The sequence below is a fragment of the Anolis carolinensis genome, chromosome 6, assembly GCF_035594765.1.
Source record: "Anolis carolinensis isolate JA03-04 chromosome 6, rAnoCar3.1.pri, whole genome shotgun sequence".
Classification (NCBI taxonomy): Eukaryota; Metazoa; Chordata; class Lepidosauria; order Squamata; family Dactyloidae; genus Anolis; species Anolis carolinensis.
In genome coordinates this window covers 40,374,256-40,396,434 of record NC_085846.1, presented here as the reverse complement: position 1 = coordinate 40,396,434, position 22,179 = coordinate 40,374,256, and the positions used below count along the sequence as shown (strand labels likewise).

At 43.8% G+C, this 22,179-nt stretch overlaps 2 protein-coding genes across 3 annotated transcripts in view; one reads left to right on the top strand and one right to left on the bottom strand.

The window, feature by feature from the left end:
* Window positions 1-3,579, top strand: part of cntnap1 (contactin associated protein 1) — a 42,702-nt gene extending 39,123 nt beyond the window's left edge. The window contains exons 22-24 of the mRNA XM_008113145.2: window positions 752-988; window positions 1,829-1,879; window positions 2,060-3,579. Of these exons, the coding sequence (XP_008111352.2) occupies window positions 752-988; window positions 1,829-1,879; window positions 2,060-2,334 (563 nt within the window). The 3' untranslated portion in view covers window positions 2,335-3,579. The remainder of the gene's footprint in view (window positions 1-751; window positions 989-1,828; window positions 1,880-2,059) is intronic.
* A 1,841-nt stretch (window positions 3,580-5,420) lies between these two features.
* ezh1 (enhancer of zeste 1 polycomb repressive complex 2 subunit) overlaps window positions 5,421-22,179 on the bottom strand; it is a 33,140-nt gene continuing 16,381 nt past the window's right edge. Inside the window, exons 13-20 of one of the 2 annotated variants that reach the window (XM_003222356.4) lie at window positions 21,603-21,643; window positions 21,014-21,139; window positions 20,678-20,856; window positions 17,688-17,783; window positions 17,397-17,478; window positions 15,575-15,655; window positions 9,061-9,145; window positions 5,421-8,435 (exon numbers count right to left, since the gene is read on the bottom strand). In XM_003222356.4, coding sequence (XP_003222404.1) covers window positions 8,375-8,435; window positions 9,061-9,145; window positions 15,575-15,655; window positions 17,397-17,478; window positions 17,688-17,783; window positions 20,678-20,856; window positions 21,014-21,139; window positions 21,603-21,643 — 751 coding nt within the window. In that variant the 3' untranslated portion in view covers window positions 5,421-8,374. The remainder of the gene's footprint in view (window positions 8,436-9,060; window positions 9,146-15,574; window positions 15,656-17,396; window positions 17,479-17,687; window positions 17,784-20,677; window positions 20,857-21,013; window positions 21,140-21,602; window positions 21,644-22,179) is intronic. The other variant, XM_008113146.3, reaches the window with a different exon arrangement.

The window sequence follows — 22,179 nt, the reverse complement described above, 5'->3', positions numbered from 1 at the left end:
TTTAATTTACTGATGTTAGGCTTTAATTTGATGTTAGGTTTTAATGTTATTTTATATGCGGGGTTTCTCTGGAATATTATGTCAGTATTTGTTTGTTTAGGGAGGCATTGAATGTTTGCTATTGTATGTTGGAATCCGCCCTGAGTCCCCTCAGGGAGACAAGGCGGAATACAAATGAAGTTTTTTAAAATAATAATAATAATAATAATAATAATAATAATAATAATAATAATAATAATAATTATTATTATTATTATGATGTTATTTATTAATCAATTACTGGGCAACCACATGCACTCAGAAATCTCCAGAAGGGACACCCTTATCCATTTTAAAGCTGTTTGGGGAGAGTGCACCTTTTAAAGGTCCTCAAAAATAAAAGCAGGCATGTCTGCACCCAGTTTTTCATAAAAGTGTAGGTATGACCTGCAACATTGCAGAGATGTGCATAAATGGCAGCTCTCCCTTCTGGTTTCAATTTCCGTCACAACCTTGCTAACTTACATGTGACTCCCTTGTTGGCGCATGCAGTCTTTGTTGGTCTTCAGGCTTGTGAACATGGATTTGTTTATGGAATACATTTCTTAACTGGTTTTCAAGTGCATTGTCTTCCCAAGCAACTTATAATGTTTTTAAAAAGTAAAGTTGTGAACAAAAGACACTCCTTGGGGAGAAGTAAAAAGAAAGGAGAGAAAAGGATATGCATGTCTGAACATATTCTGAATATGCCCTTATCATCTATGACCCACAGAAACAGGTACGATTGATCCTGATATTCAACGATACAACACACCAGGTTTCACCGGTTGCCTCTCAGGGGTGAAATTCAACAGTATTGTGCCCTTAAAATCCATTTTTCGGCCCAGTGGCAGCAACCCTATGGCACCTTACAGCACAAAGGGGCGGCTTGTGGAGTCCAACTGTGCCTCTATGCCTTCCAGTTATATTGAAGTACCACCTGAGCTGGATCCTTGGTACATAGAACCAGGTAAGGCATCTTGATGTTGGGAATGGCTGGGTGGGAAAGAGCCACTGTGGAAAAGAATAGGCTGTAGGCCTGCCTGTAGCTCTAATCCAATAAGCAAGATTAGGTAGTGCTTACATGGGAAAAAAGAAACCCACAGTGCTGCTCTCTGTCTGCCTTCTTAAAAACCTGCTAATATATACATTTGGCCCTCAATTTTGGCTTCTGTGCCTTTGTGCTTTATGTGGGAAGGTGCTTTCCATGGCTATACGAGGAACTCTGGAGGGTAGCTTGCCAATGTTTTGGACTTCAATACTAGAATTCACGATAGCTTTAGAGTAGTGTTTCTTAAACCTTTCCACCCTTTCAGCTCAAGACATTTTTCATGACCCCGGGAATGAGAGTATCATTTACTGTTTAAATCAGCATTTTCAAGGCTCACTAAGCTGGCTGGCTTTCCTTTTTATGAAGTACAGCTGAAGTATCCTTTACTTCTGCAAAAGTTTTGGGGACCAAAACATTGAGCTTAAGGGGATCCAATTTAGGACCTACAGTTTAAGAGGCAATGGCATAGAGCAGTGGTTCCCAATTTTTGGTCCTTCCGGTGTTTTGGACTTCAGCTCACACAGTTTCTAGTGGCTGGTAAGCTGGCTGGGATTTTTGGGAGCTGAAGTCCAAAATACCTGGAGGACCAAAAATTGGGAACCACTGGCATAGAGCATCAGGAGGGCTAATGTTTCCATATCACCATTCTATATGAAGGGACTGAGCAGTGAGGTCAAATGTTTAGTAGAAGATGTTCCAGAATGTTCAATCTCTGCCAATTAAAAAACAAATGTCCATGTGTCTTCTGTGTCCTTCTAGTGGAGTTCATATACATCCATGATGATGGCTGGGTTGCAATTGTTATTGGAGGTGAGTGTTGTGTTGAGAACTATCTGATACTTCAACTCCTTTGGCTACTGACAGTTGTGGGTGAGGGGTCTAATGGGATTCTGTGATGCTTTGATCTCAGGTTGTTCTGTATCTCCTCCCCCCCCCCCCCTCCCGGTTCTTGAATTACTTTTCTTCATCATTGTCAACTTCTCTTCCCAGTTTTCCTTTTCCTGCTTCTGCTCCTGGCAGCTGCCCTCATCTTAATGTACCTGCACCATCACCGTTACAAGGGTTCGTACCACACCAACGAGCCAAAGGCCATCCAGGACTACAATAGTAGTGGCGGTGGTGGTGGTGGTGGTGGTGGAGGAGGAGGAGGTGGAGGAAAAGGAGGAAGGGAAGGAGTGGCTGCTTCCACACCTGCAGCTAAGCCAGTTGCCTCACGGAAGGATCAAAACTTGCCACAGATCCTGGAGGAGTCCAAAACAGAATAGCCAACTGGAATCCTGTGGGTTCATCCTCCAGTCATCGGTGCTGGCTGCAGCCTCTTGGCAAGACCAAACCTGAACTGCCAACTGTGCCACTTGCTAGGAGGCTGTCTCCCCCACTCCCCCCACCCCCAAGTCCCCTTGCCCACCCCCTGCGAGATGGCCTGCCTGGTGCTTTGCCTTGTCTCACCTGCACATCGTACGGAGTTCTGCTGCATTGTCCACTTGGACTCAGTGCCACCCAGGAGGCATCCAATCAAAGATTCACTTTCTACATCTTTTGAAATAGCCTGATTCCTACCAGATGTATTTCACTTTATTGAGGGAATTTGGTTGGTGCCTGAAGAAGCTGCCAAAGTCTTTGTTCTTCACTCCACTTCTTCACAACACTCTTCTTTCTACTGGGGCAGTGTAGTTTCTTCCTTCAAGCAAGATAGGATGGCAAAGGTGTGACAATGCCACCGGCTGTTTCAACAGCCTTTCTCAGTTTGTCAGACTTTCTTCCAGCCAAACTTCAGAGCTCCTTCTAATTGGAAGAGACATGACTGTCAGTACTGCACTTTCTTCTTTTTATTTTTATTTTTAAGGAACAAGGGAAAATGCAACGCAATATCCATGCTGGCCTTCTCACATATTGACTCGCTAGCACATAGTCTTCCTGCTTAACTGCTTAGCATTTTTAAAAAAAGCCATTAGTCAAGCCATGCAATATAGCCTATTTAGATTGTGGCACATTATACTGTGCCCTGAAAGAAACCAATGTGCAATATAGGTATCTGCCTGCCAGTATTTATGTGCAGCTGTAGTGCATGGCAGAATCACTCGCACTTTGCTACCACTTGCTGCTTTTCGTAAATCAGGGTTTTGAGAATTTAAAATTATTTCTACTTTTTTTCCTTTTGGTTGTGGGTTATTAGATAAGTTTTTTTATTCTATCGGTTTGTATAAAAACACAAAAGCAGAAGTTTGTCTGTTTTAAAGTGAAGTGCTGTTGTCTGTGGTCTGTAGTTTGCTACTTTGGGGGGAGGATGTTTTGCTCCATGTGACTTCCAACCCTCTTCTTTACTTACCTTGAAAGTTAAGTTCACTTGTGACTTGTATGAGAAGATATTGTAGCAGGGGCCAAATGCATTTATTTTATCCAAAAGATCTGGGCCTATTCCTGGTCAGTTTATTTTTTCTAAAGAGCTGTTTGTTTAGACCAATTGTGAAGGTTACCATAAATAAATAAACTAAAGGAAAAAAAGAGAAGAGTGGTACAGTTTCGATGTGATTCAACATCTTCAGGGTCTGGAGAGATGGCATACTGAACCACTGAAACTAGACCACTAAATGGTAGTTAAACTCTTTGTAGTGCCTTCCAGCTGTAGTGTTTTCATTTTTTAAAATAATACATCTTCCGGGACATAGAAGATTGTCCTTGTTCTAAGCAAAGAAAATCTTTAATAAATCTAGGCAACAATACAAAGTCAGGGACCATTCAGCATTAGTGATGGATATATTTAAACCACTGGAAGATACTTTTCATTTGATTGTTAAGATCTTCTCATGTCAGAGATAAGTGTAATGATAAAAGCCTATTGCTCCCTCCCAGGACTAAATTGTGTGGTTAAACTTAAACTTTAAGGTCACATTAAGTCATATACAAGGAGTCCCCAGTGGCACAGTGTGTTAAAGCGCTGAGCTGCTGAACTTGCGGACCGAAAGGTCACAGGTTCGAATCTGGGGAACGGAGTGAGCGCCCGCTGTTAGCTCCAGCTTCTGCCAACCTAGCAGTTCAAAAACATGCAAATGTGAATAGATCAATAGGTAGAGCACCAACCCCCAGAGTAGGACATGACTGGACTTAACATCAGGGGAAACCTTTACCTTTACCTAAGTCATATACCCAGAATTTTAGGACTGTGTCCTTCTGAGATGTCCTTATATGTTTAGGGCATGTTTTATTTTGATCAGATTGTATTTCTTTTAAGTTGCCTCTTGACTTATGCTAGTCTCATGATTTTCGTAAATGGTTTTGCAAGTTGCTTCATCTGAAAAATATAACCTACAACACCAGGTATTTGTTGGTGGTTTACCATCCAAGCCTAACCAGGGCTGATCCTGCTTAGTTTCCAAGATCAGCTGAGATTTGGTGCCTTTGGGGCTATTTAGGTCATAAAACATTTGTTAGGTTGCAGAAAAAAATCTATACCATTTGCTTGTGGTGTTATTAAACAGATTCAGTTATCAGCAAGAATCCTCTTGGTGACATGAACTTCAATCTCCTGCAAGTATAGCATATAGTTATAATAGCATCCTTCAGTTCTAGGAAGCTGCTGACACGTGTATTTGCTGAACTGCATTTGCAGTGCATTATGCTTCAATGGGGGGATTACTGTGAGAAGCAGTATTTCAGTTCTAAACTACCAGCAAAGTGGAAGTTTACTAGGCAGCCTTCAGGCTCAGTAGCCACCAGCAAACAGCCATGTTGCGATCAATGTGGATATGTTTGGACAGATCAAAGCTCACTTGCAGTTATAGCTTCTGCTTTAAAGTGACATTTGCTTTTACCCAAATAATCAATATGTGGGCCTGGGAACAGAAGCATCAAAACACACACTGGGTTGCTATAGTTATAGAAGTGATGTCTGCTGGGGTACCATACAAGCCTTTGACTAGCAGAAATTCTCTTACAACAAAAACGTGAAAGTCTTTTGAATAACGTCATTAGAAGAATCTGAAACTGATGGTCAGCATGCTGCTACAGCATGCTTTCTTTCTTGATAGGCCCGCCTCCCTTCCTATCTTCTGTCCCACAGGCCTTGGGATTAGAGGTAGCAGTAGACCAAACGAGAGCCAGTATAATTGATTGAGTGCTGGACTCTGGAGGCCAGGATTTGAATCTTTGCTCTGCCATGGAAACCCACTGGATGATCTTACACAAGTCACATGCTCTCAGCTTCAGACGAAGACAAATATTACCAAGAATACTACACGATGGGTTTGCTTTATGGTCACAATTAGTCAGGAACAAAAGCACACAAACAGGAGACCAAATGGTAAGGCTAGCTTATTCTTCAATGCTGAGAAGAACCCTAAAATAAGACAGATTGATTTCAGCAGTCACTACAACTTTATTAAGACAAACCTTTACAAGCTGTAATATAAAGTGCACATAATTTGCCAGCAGCAAAGCACAGAGTCACAAGCAGCCCAAGGAGGGAGGGTGGATCATGTTGCTTTGAGAAGCCCCCCTTTTTTCATTTCATGAGAGAGCAATTCCACAAAGTACAGAGAGCAGATGGGGAAAAGCATGACATGCTCTTAATAGTTATGTAGTACCTGCCACACTTTGTCACTTAAAGCAATGGAATGGGACTACAGCTACACTCTGCCCAACCTCGGTGCTGTGCCTCAAAAGTGTCAAGCGATACAGACTTGTATTACAATATAATGCACTATGGATGTGAGGTTTAAAATGCTCGTGAGTTGCAAGAGCAATGCCTCCATGAGTCAAGGTACTTTTGCAAATACAGACAGACAGAACACCCACTACTGTAGACCTGTCCCCTGACAAAATATTGGGCATGCATCACTTCAAGTCACTGACAGTTTTAGTACTGACAGCCCCCTTTCGGGACAAGAGTGACTTCATCAAACACTGTTTGGCACTTCAAACAACTGGCCAATGAATGAAACAGAAGCCCTCCCCACTTGCCCCAGTCTGTTGCCAGTTTCTTGTCACACTATAGCCTTCGGCAAGACCCAGAGCCTTTATTCCCCCTAGTCTCAGCTATTTATTGGGAAAAAGTAACTTGCATCTGTAGCTTTGACCCCTGTAGTGAATAACGGGACACCAAGCTCTGTGGTGTATCTGCTATGATAGTGCTGTATTTTCTCAAGAAGGGTGAATTCATATTTTATAGACATCATTTTCCAGAGAATATCCATGTTTCAGTCCAACAGTTCCAGACTGAGAAAGGAAGGTGGCCTTTGGGGTTTGCATCTGACGAGGCTGCTGCTCTGGGGGTTGAGACCTTTTAAGTCCCAGTGGTGAGTGGCTTGTAATAAAGAGGGTGGACCAGAAACTGGCAACAACATGGTATCGTTTTGTCATGTCTACATGAGAAGCAGCAAATAGCCAACAACCAAATAAAACAACCCAACTCCAGGAACGGAATATGCACAATTCACTGCTATTAGAAACAGTGGGTGAGCTGTTTAGTAAAACAAAAGTGAAGAGTGGGGGCGGCGGCTATTGTTTAGTTAATTCTGTGGCTGGTTTCTAAGACAGACAAAGGAACTCTTGGCCCACAGCAATTGCGTACGCACACTTGGAAGCCCTTTCCCCTGATCTCTGATGGCAAACAGTAGGTTGCAGTTACAGAGTAGTAAAGGCACACTAAACATGCTTGCAGGTCACTGTTAAGTATTGCTTCCTATGTTCCAGACATGCATATTAAGCCAGGGGAAGGGGATTGGTCAATAACAATTAGGAGTGTTTTATAGAAAAAGAAGACTCAATATTTTTACATTTGGACAGCCACCTGGAAGTGACACAAAAACTTTAACCTAAATCAAATGTTGCTCTTCGTGCAATCATTAAGATACCACTCCTTGATGCCCAACTAAACATTCTGCAAAGCTGTGCACATTGATAACATCATTGCTTTACATCTGGTAAAATGATTTGTTTTTATACTTGCATTCTCCAACACTGGCAAGAGCAGTTACTACATTATCTCCTGTGGAGGGAGAGAAACACTCTCCTGCTTTGACACAAAGATTCAGTCTACTGCTGACACCTGTAAAAACCTTCAACAGTGCAATAAGAAGGTCTTATAATTAGTTTGTGGCTAAACAACAAATATAGAATTTGATACGGTATCCAGATTCTAGATGTTACAGTAATCTACACTGAAAAGGAGGAGTCAGCTTTCCACTCAGGAGAGCTCACAGGGAGTCCTGCTCCCTGCTAGCTGGCCTTGGTGGAGTGAATTATTCTAAAGTGCATTCTAATAGCCTTTTTGTACATGGCTGGCTGGGGGAAATCCTGGTTTTAAAAGGGATACATTAGCAAATTACCATTCGCATCAATCTGGAAAACATACATCCACCCATCTCCCCTCAGTAAGTCCCACTAAGCAACCTCCAGAACCTTAAAAATTACCGATAAAAAAATCTTAAAGTGACAACCAAAACCAAAGATGAGGCCCTCATCAACAATTAATAAAGAATGTTACTTTAGTACTGCAACCGCCAAGTCTAAACTTTCACTGAAGGAGCCCATCAAGAGAGAAGACAAACAGCCTTCCTGCTGCTAAGGGGATGGGAGCATTATCAATAATTCAAGAGGAATTCTGTAACTCTCGGCCAGCAGGAAAATAACTGTCTCCGAATAGCTGTTCTTCTGCAACTTACACCTCTCAAACCATATCACATACTGATGAGGTGAAGAGATATATATAGAGAGAGGAGACCCAGTGTAGCCAGGACAGGAAGGGGCTGACATTGTCAGGGAAGACTCAAAATGAACAAGAGGGCTATGGGCTCCACCCCCCAAGCTCCTTCAACTTTTACTGGCCCCTCCATTTGCAACCTCTACCTCCACTTTATTTCTTTTGCACTTCACAAGTACTCTCATACTTCTACCAACCGTTACATTCCATACAGACTCTTAATTATCTCCTGCTCCTACCCTTTACCCAAGCCTACACATTCTTTGCCCCATAGAGCCTCTGCATAGCACTTTATGATCTATCCTTCCCTGTTGGTGGCACTGTTTTCTGCTGAATTTCTCCCTGCCCTCAAGGGGAGAGTCTGCCAAAATAAAGGAATCACTTCTCGGTTCAAACCAAGAGAACTGAAATCCCAATTCCTTCCGCACAACACCAATTCTTCACAGGCCTTGGAGCCAGAGTCTCACAACTACAGGAGAAGCGGACTTCTTCGTTTTCTCCTCTGCAGAGGGGTTCATGTGGAACGAAGCTCTCATGACACACACAGCAATGAAGGAAGCAGCATGGATAGGGTGAAGTGACGCTGGCCAGGAGCGCTCAGTTAATCAGACTATGTCGCCCTCTCTTTCTATGCCAACGTATTTGAGTGCATCTGCCTGGCTGTACCTGTGGGAGAAGCGGAACAGCCATGAGCAAACACAGTCCTTCGGTGCAGCACACGTGGGATCCTGTAAAGCACATAGGTCAAACTCAAGGCCCTCAGGCTGAATCCAGCTCACCATGTCATTTAATGGGACCCTCCAGTTGCTGGACTACAACTCCAGTAGACATCATGAGTACTTGGGATTTGTGATACAGTAACACCTGGAAGACTGCAGTTTGTTCTGTTCAGTCAGGATAATGGGGTTTGAATTTAGACACAAGACTTGCGGATATAATGTCTGACTTTAAAATAACTTTTAACCTTTCCCCAAGCTCAGAGCCACAAGTGATGTTGGATTGCAGTTCCCATTATACCCAGTCCACATGGCAAAAGTGATGAGAGTTATCATTCAATAACATCTGGGAACCCAAACTGGGTAAAAACTCTCTCAATAGAGTTTTTACCCAGTTTGGGTCCCCAGATACTATTGATGACCCTCTACATTCATGAATTCTCCATCCATGGATTCAACAGCCCTTTGTGGGCAACCCTAAGTTTGACGGGTTTGATATCTCAAGCATTTTGGTTGGAACCCAACACTGGAAGTAGCTATTTGGGTCTTCCCCTGCTTTCCCACCACACACTCACCTGTAATCAAAAAAGAGCTCTTCACCAGCTTGGATCGCTCTCTTGGCAAAAATCCCAATACGGTGGTCTCCATTCACCATCACTACTGTTTAGGGAATAAGAGAGATGAAATCAGTTTCTGGAGTGATTACCTGCTCCACAGTACTCCAAGTCCTTCAATTCACAGCCACCCACAACCATCCAAACACGTGGTCCTAAGTTCAAAATATTTCCAAGCTACAGAAGAATTCTGAAGCGGGACTTGTGACATCTCTACAGCCAAGATATGCTTTTCTACAAAAGGATAAAGCATTGCAGAAGCCAGTGACTGTTTAATTCAATGGGTATTTTCCTCTTCCTTATTTACCACAGATTAGAAACCTGCATGTTTAACAGAAATCTAGGATTCTCATAGGTTCATGACATTCCGATCAAGCTGCTGGATTTTTCAGCTTCTCTTTGGGCACTCTCTAGGTGACTACATTCTACCTCTAGCAGTATGAGAACAAATAGTTGCTTACCTGTAACTGTGGTTCTCTGAGTGGTCATCTGTGAAATCCGCACATGTGGTAGTTAGTTGCACGTGTGCAGCTAGTTCGGAACCTTTAACAGCTGTTTTCAATTAGAGGGCTATGGCCCCCGCCCCTCCTCCCCAGAGCGTATATATATGGCATGCTTGAGCCATAGCCTTAGTTCCTCCGCCGTGTAATGGCAGAATCCCCAGGCATGACAAACAGCGGGGAGGAAGGGCGGGGATGTGTGGATTTCACAGATGACCACTCAGAGAACCACAGTTACAGGTAAGCAACTATTTGTTCTCTCACGTGGTCTCTGTGAAAACCGCACATGTGGTAGATTAACAAGCTACTCACCGAGGCAGGTGGGTGTCATGCCACCGCTGAAAAAAGGACTGCTCATCCGAAGGCTGCATGGCGTTTCGATAGAATGTCCAGTTTGTAGTGTTTAACAAATGTTAATGGTGTGGACCAAATTTCTGCTTTGCATATGTCCTCCAAAGGGACACCATGGTTGAAGGCTATCAAAGTTGCCACTGCTCGTGTAGAATGCCCTTTGATATGCATGGGGGGGGGGTCCTTCCCCGCCATCTGGTAGGCTAGACGGATGGTGGCAACCACCCATCCCGAGAGTCGTTGTGGAGATACAGGGGAGCCTCTAGTGTCCCTACGGTATTTGAGAAATAGTTTGGGTGAAGAACGAAAAGGTTTGGTTCTGTTTAGGTAAAAGGAAAGTGCTCTCCGTACGTCCAAAAGATGAAGGGAGCGTTCTAATGGTGTGGTTGGTGTTTGAAAAAAAGGCTGGTAAAATAATATCCTGTGAGATGTGAAAAAGAGATGCTCTCTTGGGCAGGAAGGATAAATCAAGTCTCATTACTATTTTATCTGGGTGAAAGCGGATATATGGTTCATCTGAACGGAGAGCACAGAGTTCGCTGGCCCTACGACCCGAAGTTACAGCTACGAGAAAGACTGTTTTCCACGTGACATATGAGAGATCTACTGTTGCCATTGGCTCGAAAGGCGGTTTCATGAGTGCGGAGAGCACAAGGTCAAGATGCCATGCTATCTTGGAGGTGGAGGGGCATGGGGAGGGTTGATATTTTTGAAGCCTTGCAGAAAAAGCTGTACCATGGGGTCTTGGAAACAAGAAGAGTGACCATGTCGTCTTCTGTATGCGGTGATTGCGGCAAGGTAGCAGCGGATGGATGAGAGTGAGAGGCCAGCGGCTGCGAGGGAGGCGAGGTATTCCAAGAGGACAGAGGTAGGTGCTAATAATGGGTCTGCTCCATGAAGGTGGGCGAAGGAAGAGAATTTCAGCCACTTCGATTCATAGGAGCGTCGGGTAGATGGCCTATGGGCTGCATGTATAATGTCCATTACTGCTTGAGAGAGGTCTCCGTGTATCCTCCAAGCTGTAAGGCGGAGGCGATCTATGTCTGGGTGGTGTAGACGACCTTGGTTGGCTGTGAGGAGGTCTGGGCGACGTGGAAGAGTGACATAGTTGCCCTTTGCCATGGTTGACAGAAGCGGAAACCAAGGTTGGCGGGGCCACCAAGGTGCGAGTAGGATACAATTGGCTTTGTCGCTGTATACCTTGGCGATCACCTTGATGAGAAGAGGTACCGGGGGAAAGATGTAGAGGAAGGGACCGTTCCAATTGAAGAGGAAAGCATCGCCCAAACAGTTTGTCAGGTTTGGTGGGGATGCCCGGGCACAGTAAAGACGGCATTTGGTGTTGAGTGATGTTGCAAAAAGGTCGATTTGAGGTTGGCCCCATTTGTTGAATAGCTGTAGAGCTTGGGTCGGATGAAGGGACCACTCGTGCGTAGCTAGTGTGGCCCTGCTGAGATGGTCGGCCAAGATGTTTTGTTGGCCCGGTAGATGTATGGCTATGAGAAAGATGTTGTGATCGATGCACCAGTCCCAGATTGCTAGTGTGATGGCCAGGAGGGTCTTGGACTGGGTACCTCCTTGTTTGTTGATGTACCACATTACCGTTGTGTTGTCAGTGCAGACTTGAACTGTAGTATTGGATAGTATGTCCTGAAACGCCCGCAAGCCCTTGAAGAGAGCCAAGAGTTCGAGGACATTGATGTGGTGTGTTATTTCTGTAGAGGTCCAATGGCCGTGGGTTGCAAGGTTTCCTGAGAATGCTCCCCATCCAGTGAGGGAGGCATCTGTTGTGATGGTGGTGGATGGGTCGCTTGGGCGGAAAGGAACGCCCACGCAAATGTTGTTGCGATGAGTCCACCATTGAAGGGAGTGACGGACGTGACTTGGGAGTAAGAGTCTGGTGTGTGGAGAGTCCTTTACGGGGTCGAAGGTCTTGATAAACCAGGCCTGAAGCGGACGCATCCTTAGGCGGGCATATGGAGTGACCGCCGTTGTGGAGGCCATGTGGCCTAGAATGGTTTGTATGTCCTTGGCTGAAGAGAAAGGGCGGTGAAGAATGAGGAGGAGAGTTGTGCGTAGAGCACGAAAATGGTCTTCTGGGAGTTGAGCTGTGCACATGGTGGAGTCTAGTATCGTGCCGATAAAACTGATCTGTTGAGTTGGCTGAAGGTGGGATTTCTTGAAGTTGACTACAAGTCCTAGATTCTGGAGAAGGGAAAGGGTAGTGTCAATATTGTGAAGGAGGGATTGTCGTGACCTCCCAATTAGAAGCCAATCATCCAGGTAGGGGTAAAGAGTGACTCCTTGCAGGCGGAGGTGGGCTACTACTGCCACCATGCATTTAGTAAAAACACGGGGGGCTATAGAAATACCGAAAGGTAAAACACGAAAACAAAAAGCTTGGTCACCGACCATGAAAGCAAGGTACTTGTGGTGTTCTGGAGCTATAGCCACATGAAAGTATGCATCCCGTAAATCCAGGGTAGCAAACCAGGCGCCTTTCGGTATTAGGGGTAAAATTGTGGTTATTGTCACCATTCTAAATTTCCGAGAACTGATATAAAAATTAAGGGGTCGCAAATCAAGGACTGGGCGTTGGCCTCCATCTTTTTTTGGGACCAAGAAATAACGAGAAAAAAATGAAAATGGAAAAAAGGAAGGGTGCAAGGGTACAATTGCCCCTTTTTTGAGCAGGGTACTAATCTCCTGGCAAAGGACAGGGGATGGGGTTGTGGATCTGATGTAGCCTGTCCTTGGCTGTGTGTGAAATTCAATAACATAACCATGTGATGCTACATTAAGCACCCACTTATCTGTGGTAATATGGTGCCATTGATGTGCAAAGTGTGCTAAACGTGAACCAAAATAAACAGGAGGCTGGTGATCAGTGGAGGGAGGAGTAACAGGGTGGTGAATGTGTGCCCTTAACTCAGTGAGGGGAAATGGGTTTGGAGGTGAACAGGGGGAAGGTTTGTTAAAAAGGACCTAGGTTGATCTAGGTTGGTATCGTCCCCTGCCCTCTTGGCGAGAGCGAGTAGATGCTGGCTGCCTCGAAGGGGGGGGGGGGGGTTGGGATGGTTGCGGCAGTTGTCTGGTATTGGAACCATAAGGCCTGCGCTGGTAAGATGAGTATGGGGTCCATCTATTCCTGGGAGGGTAGTTACCAGAAGAAGTAAAGCCGTAGCTATGAGTTGTCTTTTTCATCTCCTGAGTACTCTTTAATTGGCCATCTGTGTCCGGGTGGAACAAGGCATCATCATGGACTGGTAAGCTCTCCGCAGTATCTCTTCCCTCCTCGGAGAGTGTGGAAGCTCGAAGCCATGCATGTCTACGAATAGCTGTCGCCGTTGCAAACATGCGACCTGCGGTATCCGCTGTATGTTTCGCCATCTCCTTTTGGGCTCTAGCAAGGGCAATGGCTTCATGGTGGCATGCCGTAGCAAAGGAGCGGTGTTGTGAAGGTAGCATGTCGAGGTATGGACCGACCTTCTTCCATAAGTAATCCTGGTAGGAAGCCATATAGGCCACATAGTGAGCAAGCCTAGTCACGAACCCAGCGGTGAGGTGAACTTTTTTACCTAATCCCTCCAGTTTCCTGCCTTCCTTGTCAGCCGGGGTAGGGCATGACTTGGAGGAGCGTCTACCCTGAGTGACCTTTATTGCTAAAGAATTGGGCTTAGGTGGTCTTGCTGCCCAAAGGGCGGAAGTAAGGTCAATCCTATAGAGGCTGTCGCATCTTCTTGAAACCGGTGGGACAGCAAAGGGAGGGGTATCTGGGGTTCTGGCCAGTTGTAGGAGGTATGGTAAAGGAGGAAGAACCATAGCGGGGGTTGGAGTTTGTTGTTGTTCTGAAGGAAACAACGGGTCCTCTATAGGCTTCTGTGGGTTGGGTATTGGTAATGCTAAGGCCCGCGAGAGTCTCGTGATAAGGGCTGAAAATGTTAACATTTCTTCGGGTGGTGCGGGGTCTGGCGGTGGTGGCCCCGCTTGGTCGCCCTCAGATATGTAAGATTCTGAATCGGAGGCAGAGAGGTATTGTGGTGGCTCTTCATGTTGGTATGAAGGTTGTGTCATGGGTGGGGCGTCTTGTGGAGATAGCAAGGGTGGTTGAGCTCGATTAAAGGCTGCGACTGGGCCAAAAAAATATTCTCTACCACCAGGAGACCGGTGAATAAGGTCTTCATGTAGTGGAGGGAGTGCACTGTGCATAGGTGGTTCACTCCATGTAGAGCGACGAGGAGGAGATTGGAAGAGGTCATGAGAATAGGAGGCAGCCTTTGGTGAAAGGAGGCGCTGAGCAGGAGAGATTCGTTCAGGCGACGGGATGGTAGGAAGGGAGGTGGTTGCCTGGCCCTCCTCCGCATTGTGAGCCCTGCGTGCCTCGGTCCCGAGAGCACGGGCCCGTGTGTCCAGCCTCATCGGGGTGGAGAGGCTTTGTTGAGACAACGGTGCGGGGGGATTGGCTGACTCCTTTGGGAGTAGGGCCGTTTCCTCACCCCGAGAAGGTGTTGCGTTCGGAGGCTGGGGTTGCCCCGCCTCCTGGCTAAGTTGACGCCCTGGTGTGGGCGGAATTGGCGATGGCGCCGCCCTCAGAGCGGTGAAAAGTGAGAGAGAGACTGGCTGGAGGAGGTGGAGCGATGCTTCTTTCGCTTTTTCTTCTTCTCCTTCTCCCCGCCAGCATGCTCCCTGGTTGTGGAGGAGGAACGGCTGCGTTTGGCTGCCGCTGACGGCGTTGGAGGGAGAGACTGAGGCGGGAGACAAAGAGAGCGTCCTGGCGTTGGAGGTGCCGAGGGGTTTGCTTGAGCTGCCTGAGGAGGGAGGAGCGCTCGCTCGTAAAGGAGTGCTTTAAGTCTTGTTTCTCTATTTTTCCGCGCCTGGGGTGTGAAGGCCCGGCAGGCAGAGCAAGAGGCTGTGGAGTGAGCCTCTCCTAGGCAAAGAAGGCATTTGTCGTGCCTGTCGGTGTCCGGGAGCTTTCCCCCACACGACAGGCATTTTTTGAAAACTGGAGTCGCCATATTTGGCAGAAGGAGAACGAGGTAAGTAAGGGAAGGAAAGGGAGTTACAGGAGGTTCCTATAGACTGCTGCTTACACGGCGGAAAAAAAAGGAACTAAGGCTATGGCCCAAGCATGCCATATATATACCCTCTGGGGAGGAGGGGCGGGGGCCATAGCCCTCTAATTGAAAACAGCTGTTAAAGGTTCCGAACTAGCTGCACACGTGCAACTAACTACCACATGTGCGGTTTTCACAGAGACCACGTGAGAGAAAATAGAATATAGATAATAGTAACTAAATATGGAGTCTTCATCCCATACAGATTGTCATCCTCCATTCCTTATCCTCCTTATCCTCAAGATACTGGAACCTTATTTCCGTATTTCAAGGATTCCTAATGCTGTTCTAGTCCAACCATGAGAACGTTTCTAATGAAGATGTCTGGAATCTATATTTAAACAGCAATGGTCCACCTGATCTACGGAGTGCTTTGGGTTTGAAACAGGACTAACTTGATTCTATTATATTTGTTTCACCTTCAGAAGCCCACTTCTGGGTGGGAAATTCCCTAAAACCAGCAAATTGTGCAGTGGACTCTGCTGCAATACTCAAGCTAGGTAGCCTTACCTTTAGCGTAACAATTGGGATTGACAGAGTGGTTTGCAAAACGGATTTTATTGCCTTTGCGAGTAGCATCCACAACGAAATCTGTCCAGACAAGAAGAGAAGCTAAAGTTGAAACTAACAGCAGTAAACCTACTGCAATTGCTGGATTAGTTCAGCAAAATACCTGCTCCAAAACAGATGGGGGTTTTGGATCCTACTCCTCCAGATGTTCTCCTGAATGTTGCTTCCCCTCCCACTCCATTGCTGTACTACAGAGCCAAATCTGGAGCTCTGTCTTCTCCCAATGAAGCCACTTATTATTATGATTTAAATTAATTAAAAATATTTATTTATGAATGTAAAAGCATTCAACATAATACAACTGTTTTGTTACATCATCTAGATCTATACTACCCTAACCCCATCCTTCATATAGTGTTATAAGCAATACATCACTGTCATTTCTATACTATTATGTTACAACAATTACATATAATTGTTGTAACATATTTTCTAATTGTTCATCCACAGTCTTTCTTGTTAATTTGGTGGTTTAAATTCCCCCTTAGTTTTGCACATGAAACTAATGAATCCTTTCCATTGCATGATTTTAAGTGATGTTTTAATAATTGATGTTTTAATTGTCTAGATTTTAATTGTAATTGCTTATTTTGGAATTCTGTGTTGCTGGTATCAAATTGTTGCCTGTTGTAAGACCGCCCTGAGTCTCCGTCTGGGTTAGAAGGGCGGGGTACAAATGTGCGAAATAAATAAAATGTATTATCAAAGTCTTCAAATTTATCTTTATGCTAATGTTAGCTTATAAATTAGATTTTCAAATAGTGCTTTGGTCCATACCCTATTTAACTAATTCTTTATTGTCAAATTCTCTATTTTCCCTCAAGTTCTATCTAATTCAAGTCTTGCCACACATAACATAAGTAATATAAGATTTTATTTACCAAATCCTTATTATGCTCAAATACAAAAGTCACTAACAGAGCTCTCCTGAAGTGTACAGTGTTCCCTCACTTATCGCAGGGGTTAGGTTCCAGGACCACCCGCAATAAGTGAAAATCCGCAAAGTAGGGGCACTATATTTATTTTAATATTTATACATTGTTTTAGTAGTTATACACTATTTTAAGTCTTTATCAACCCATCGTGTGTTGATAAATCGCCTCCTCCTCCTCCCGTTGCCGCTTGGGCTCCTTTTCTCTCCCTTTGGCTTGTCTTCCTCCCTTCCTTAGTCTGTAAATTGTAATTTTTTATTATTTATAATAGTCTTTTAGAATTTATTGAAAAACCGCTAAGCAGCGAATCTGTGAAAAGTGAACCGCAAAGTAGTGAGGGAACACTGTATTGTTTCCCATACTATTTGTCTTATCTATGATAGAACTTCATCCCAGAATCTTTGTATTTTGTGGTATGTTAGCCACATGTGGATCCAACCCTATTTTTCCACTTTCTCCAACATAATTTAGAAATTCCATTAATTTTATGTAGTTTAAGTGGATAATAGTATAATCTATGAACAATTTTCCAAGTATTTTCTCTAAGCTGTGCTGAAATTGATTCATACGCTTGCATTTTCCAAATTGAGTTCCATTGTTTCTCTTCCAATTTGAACCCTAGATCAAATTCCCACACTAATCTCAGTCCATTTAATGTTCCCAATTTTACTTTTTAAATTATCCAATATAGATTTGAAATTTGCTGTTTGGTTTGATTCCATTTGTCATTACAAATAGTGATTCAAATTATGTTAGCTCTGCTTGTTTACAAATTATATTTATCTGAAATGTATTCATTTGTAATAATTGCCGTCAATGCAGCCACTTACCGTTATTGAGGTTGAAGAGGAAGCTGGACATATACTTATCATAGACTTTCCCACGTCGGTCGGCCTCATCTTGAGAGATGAGCTGGATGAAGGAAGGAAAGCAAGTGAAAAACAAATGATCAAAAATCAAGCAACGAAAGGGCTTATCCAGGCAGTGAAAGGAGAAGGCACCTCCAGCCAATAAAGACTGGGCCAGATTGGGAAATGGAAAACCAAGTCCACAACTGGCAACCCTTATAGCAACAGGTGGGAGAGGGACTTCCAAAGCTACATTCTGCCTTCCCAACTCACCTCGCCACAGTACTCTGAGATAAATTCATTCTTCTGCACAGCCTCCTTGATGAAGGTTCCCCAACCAGCAACATCTGATGGGGCCAACAACAGATGCTAAGAGGAGAGAAAGAAAGTGCTTCAGCCTGCATTGCTGAACACTTAGAAAAAGAAAATGTATTACAACCCCCCAAGGAGGCACAGGGTTGGAAGGAAACGGTTTGTCTACCACCAAGATATAACTGAATTACAGCAGTTCAGATCCTATTCCATCACCTATTTTTTTCAAATGAAAGGACATGATACCATACATTCATGTCCCACATGTATTTACTGTACATAGAGTCTTACTTTAAACTTTTATAACCCTTATAACAACAACAACTGTGTGATGTATTTTCGGATGATGCGTGCAGATCCCAGTAAGGTGGCCTTTTGCAGTTGATAGATCGTAATTTTGTCAATGTTTATTGTTTCCAAATGCCGGCTGAGATCTTTTGGCATGGCACCCAGTGTGCCCATCACCACCGGGACCACCTGTACTGGCTTATGCAGTACCCTTTGCAGTTCGATCTTGAGGTCCTGATAACGGCTGAATTTTTCCTATTGTTTTTCATCAATTCGACTGTCACCTGATATGGTGACATCAATAATCCAAACTTTTTTCTTTTCCACAACCGTGAGGTCTGGTGTGTTGTGTTCCAAAACTTTGTCAGTCTGGATTCGGAAATCCCACAGGATTTTTGCGTGTTCATTTTCCATTACCTTTGCAGGTTTGTGATCCCACCAGTTCTTTACTGCTGGGATGTGGTACTTGTGGCATAAGTTCCAATGAATCATTTGGGCCACATAGTTGTGCCTTTGTTTGTAGTCTGTCTGTGCGATTTTCTTACAGCAACTAAGGATATGATCAATACATACATCACACAGTCCTAAACACTTGGGAAGTGTTCGACTTGAGATTCTGTAATATGAAATCCAGCATATATATCTCATTTGCTGTGTCATACTATGTCTTTGTGTCAATAAAACAACAACAACAATATGTTTTATTTGTTACCTGACTCTCCTAACGGCACGAGGCGGGGTACAACAAAGTCAAAACATATCAATGTAAAATTGATATGTTGACAAATGATATGTTGATAAACTGACATACAATAAAATACATTTTTCAAAACACACCATTATAAAAAACATATATCGAACACAGGATCAACATTCAGCAGAAGAGAATACAAATCCAAAACTCATGATTCAAAGTTGACTGGGGAGGCCTGCTGGAAGAGATGGGTCTTGAATTCTGTTTTAAATTCTGACAGCTCTTTAGAAACCTTGTTTAGCTTCCAGAGCTCTTCCGGCAGAGTCTTAAGTGGCTGATGAAAAGGTCCTATGGGTGATGGTTACCAGTCAGGTTCTGACAGGCTGGAGTAAGTGTCCCCCCAGAGGACCTGAGTGTCCTAAGGAGCTGTGGATTGAGTGGCAGAAGGCGATCCTGTAGGAAACCTGGGCCCAAACCATGTAGGGCTCTAAAGGTTAAAACCAACATTTTGTACTTTGCCTGGAAACTAATTGGTAACCAGTAGAATGATTTTAGTATGGGTGTGATGTGCTCACTCTTAGATGTTCCTGTAACTAATCTGGTTACTGTGTTTTGAACTAACTGGAGTTTGTGAGCTTGGTACAGAGGTAGCCCAATGTACAGCAGAAGGCCAACCTTGCAGACCAGTGCATGCACCATCTTTAGTGAATTCTAGTGCATTCCAATTCTAGGAAAGGGCACAGCTGGTGTATCATACGAAGCTGATAGTAAGCACTTCTGGCCACCACATCTATGTGGGCTGACATTTGGAGAGATGGGTCCAGGAGCATTCCCAAACTGCAAACACAGTCTTTTGGGGAAACGTAATCTCATCCAAAACTGGTTGACATACCTTCATCCCCAGGTTAGGACACTTGATGGCAAGCACCTCTCTTATCTGGATTCAGTTTCAATTTATTTTTCCCCATCCAGCCCATTACCTTCTCTTCTCATTCATTCAGAGGAGACACAATATCCTTAGCTGAGGTTGTTTTTTTATATAACTCTGAAGGTACTTTTGGCAACAAGGGTGAATGTGTGAAGATGGGCTACTAACAGAAAAGGTATGAGATTTTACTATCTCCTATAATTCCTTGTTCCTCACCATAGTAAAAAGAAGCAAAATGCACAGTACAAGATATATCAATTCTATGGCAGCTTTCTCCATACGAAAGACTCAACAGTGCACATCCCCCCCTTTTTACTTTAATTTTTATTGGATTGTGTAAGTAGAGTACAACTGTCACTATTATATTACAGAAGTATTAAAGAAACAAAATCAGTAAGTAAAATACAGTAAGTAAAAGACATTACATACTCTTCTGGCACACTCTTCTACTCCTTTCAAACTCCATCTTAGTCTCCTACTTATAGATTTCTCCTTATTTCCCGCCCCGCTGTCTCTCCCTTTCTCCCATCTGGGGATATTTGTGATTTAACTTCGACTTTGATTCTATTCTATATGGATATGGTCTGATTTAGTTCACTGTATTTTCTTTTCCCCTTCACTTTGGCTTCAGTTCTTTCCAATGCGAGATCCAGTTCTCCATAGGATATCTGTTTATATATTTATTTTTCCTTTCAGTGATATAATCTTGGAGCATATGGTCAGCTAAATATCTGTACTATTTTTTAATTTCACATTTTTGGAATTCTTTCCATCTCAGTGCAACCATTGCTTGTGCTGCTCCTATCATATATTTTATTATATTTGCGCATTACAACCTTTTCTTTCCATTTTCATGGTAAAAAGCAGTTTTTTATTCAGCTCTACTTTTAACCTAGGTATTTCTTTAATTTCACCCTTTATTTTCCTATAAACCTTAAACTTTTGTACCTTGTTACATTCACAAACTTCTTATAGCCTTCAAACTCAAGCAGTCTCCTCACTCACCCACTGCATAACATAACCTAATTTTTTCGCACATACCTTCTTGAGACCTCGTTGGATGCTGCAGTTTTTGCATGGGACCACCTTGGAGTCCCAGTGTTCTGCGGCTCCACACGTCAGGCAGAGATCTGGGTCACATTCACGCACAGCCAGGTAGCAGGGACATTGCTTGGTGTTGCACTGGGTCTTACACCGACAGCCTGGGAATCGGTTTTGACCTTGTAGAAGAATTAGACATGCTTTTAAAAGAGGACTGCCTTGAATGTGATTGAAAAAAAAAAATAGAACTAATCCACCTAAGGAGGAAGTGCCCGCCCTTGCTAGAAAGCCATATTATAAAATATGTAAAATCTGGCCCAGTGCCTTGTTCCTTACAGTCAGGATTGCACTGGCAGAACTTTTCGCAGAAATTCTGGGTCATGATGCAAGGACAAGAGTTGTCACAAGGGTGGTCTGGGTGGTCACAGGGCTGGTAGTTGTACACTTGAGTGGATGAATTGTCTACCAAAAGAGGATGGTGAAAAAACTGTGAGCCAACTATCACGAAAGTTCAGTTTTGCAATATAGTGCAGGACACAGACATCAGCAGATGGCAGGGTGCCCCACATGCAAAAAGCCTTGCCAAGCTTTAGCCAGAGCTGGAATGCGGCAGAAAACAATGCCAGCTTGGATTACTGAAGTGACTCTTTCAAAATACCAGATCTAGGCAATCACAGGTTTTTCAAACTATGAAAAGAATACTTGTTCAGGGTTCAACAGTACTACAGACATCTTGGTTACTAATCAGAAGAAACATTGCACTGCCAGCTGCTTGGAACACTCCAACAGTTTCTCAATAGGTTAAACTAACAGGGCTGGCAGCTGGGTACAGCTAATCTAACACACATGACACTCCACTTCTACTCTCCAGATGGATATGGCCAAAAGGGGAGCCTGGACATTGTGCTGAAAGGACATAGTTTACCTTTTTTAAGCTGGATCTTCCTACAATGAGCAGCCCAGAGCCTTTATTGGAGAGAGGAAGAGAGGAAGAAAAATAATGCTTCCGTTTTAGTCTTGAAAACACATCTTTGTGAATCACAAAAGTTTGGGAATCTCACTTCTTAGCCCCTTTGCCAGATTCTTCTGACACCAGAAGAGAAATTAGGAAAAAGGGGAACAGCATGATCAGAAGGAGTAATTTGTTTTCACTTAATAACATTCAGTGAGAGACAGGTAGGGAGCAACTAAACAAGCAACTTCTAATCCTTCACCTTAGGATGTGTGAAAGAAGCAGAGTGGAAAACAACGGGTATTTCTTTTGTTTTCGACAGTCAAGGCTCACTCCTATGCTACCCTGTCGCTAATGTTAAGCTTTATTAAAACTATCAGGTTCTGTATTCAAGACAAGAGAGGAATATGTGCCCTTCCATAGTGTACTTCAAACCCCATCAACCCCATCCAGCACAGCCAATGGTAGGGACTATGGGATTCTGCCAGTACAACAACATATGACTAATACAAAGACATGACTTGCATAATATAACTTTTCATGTCTCCCA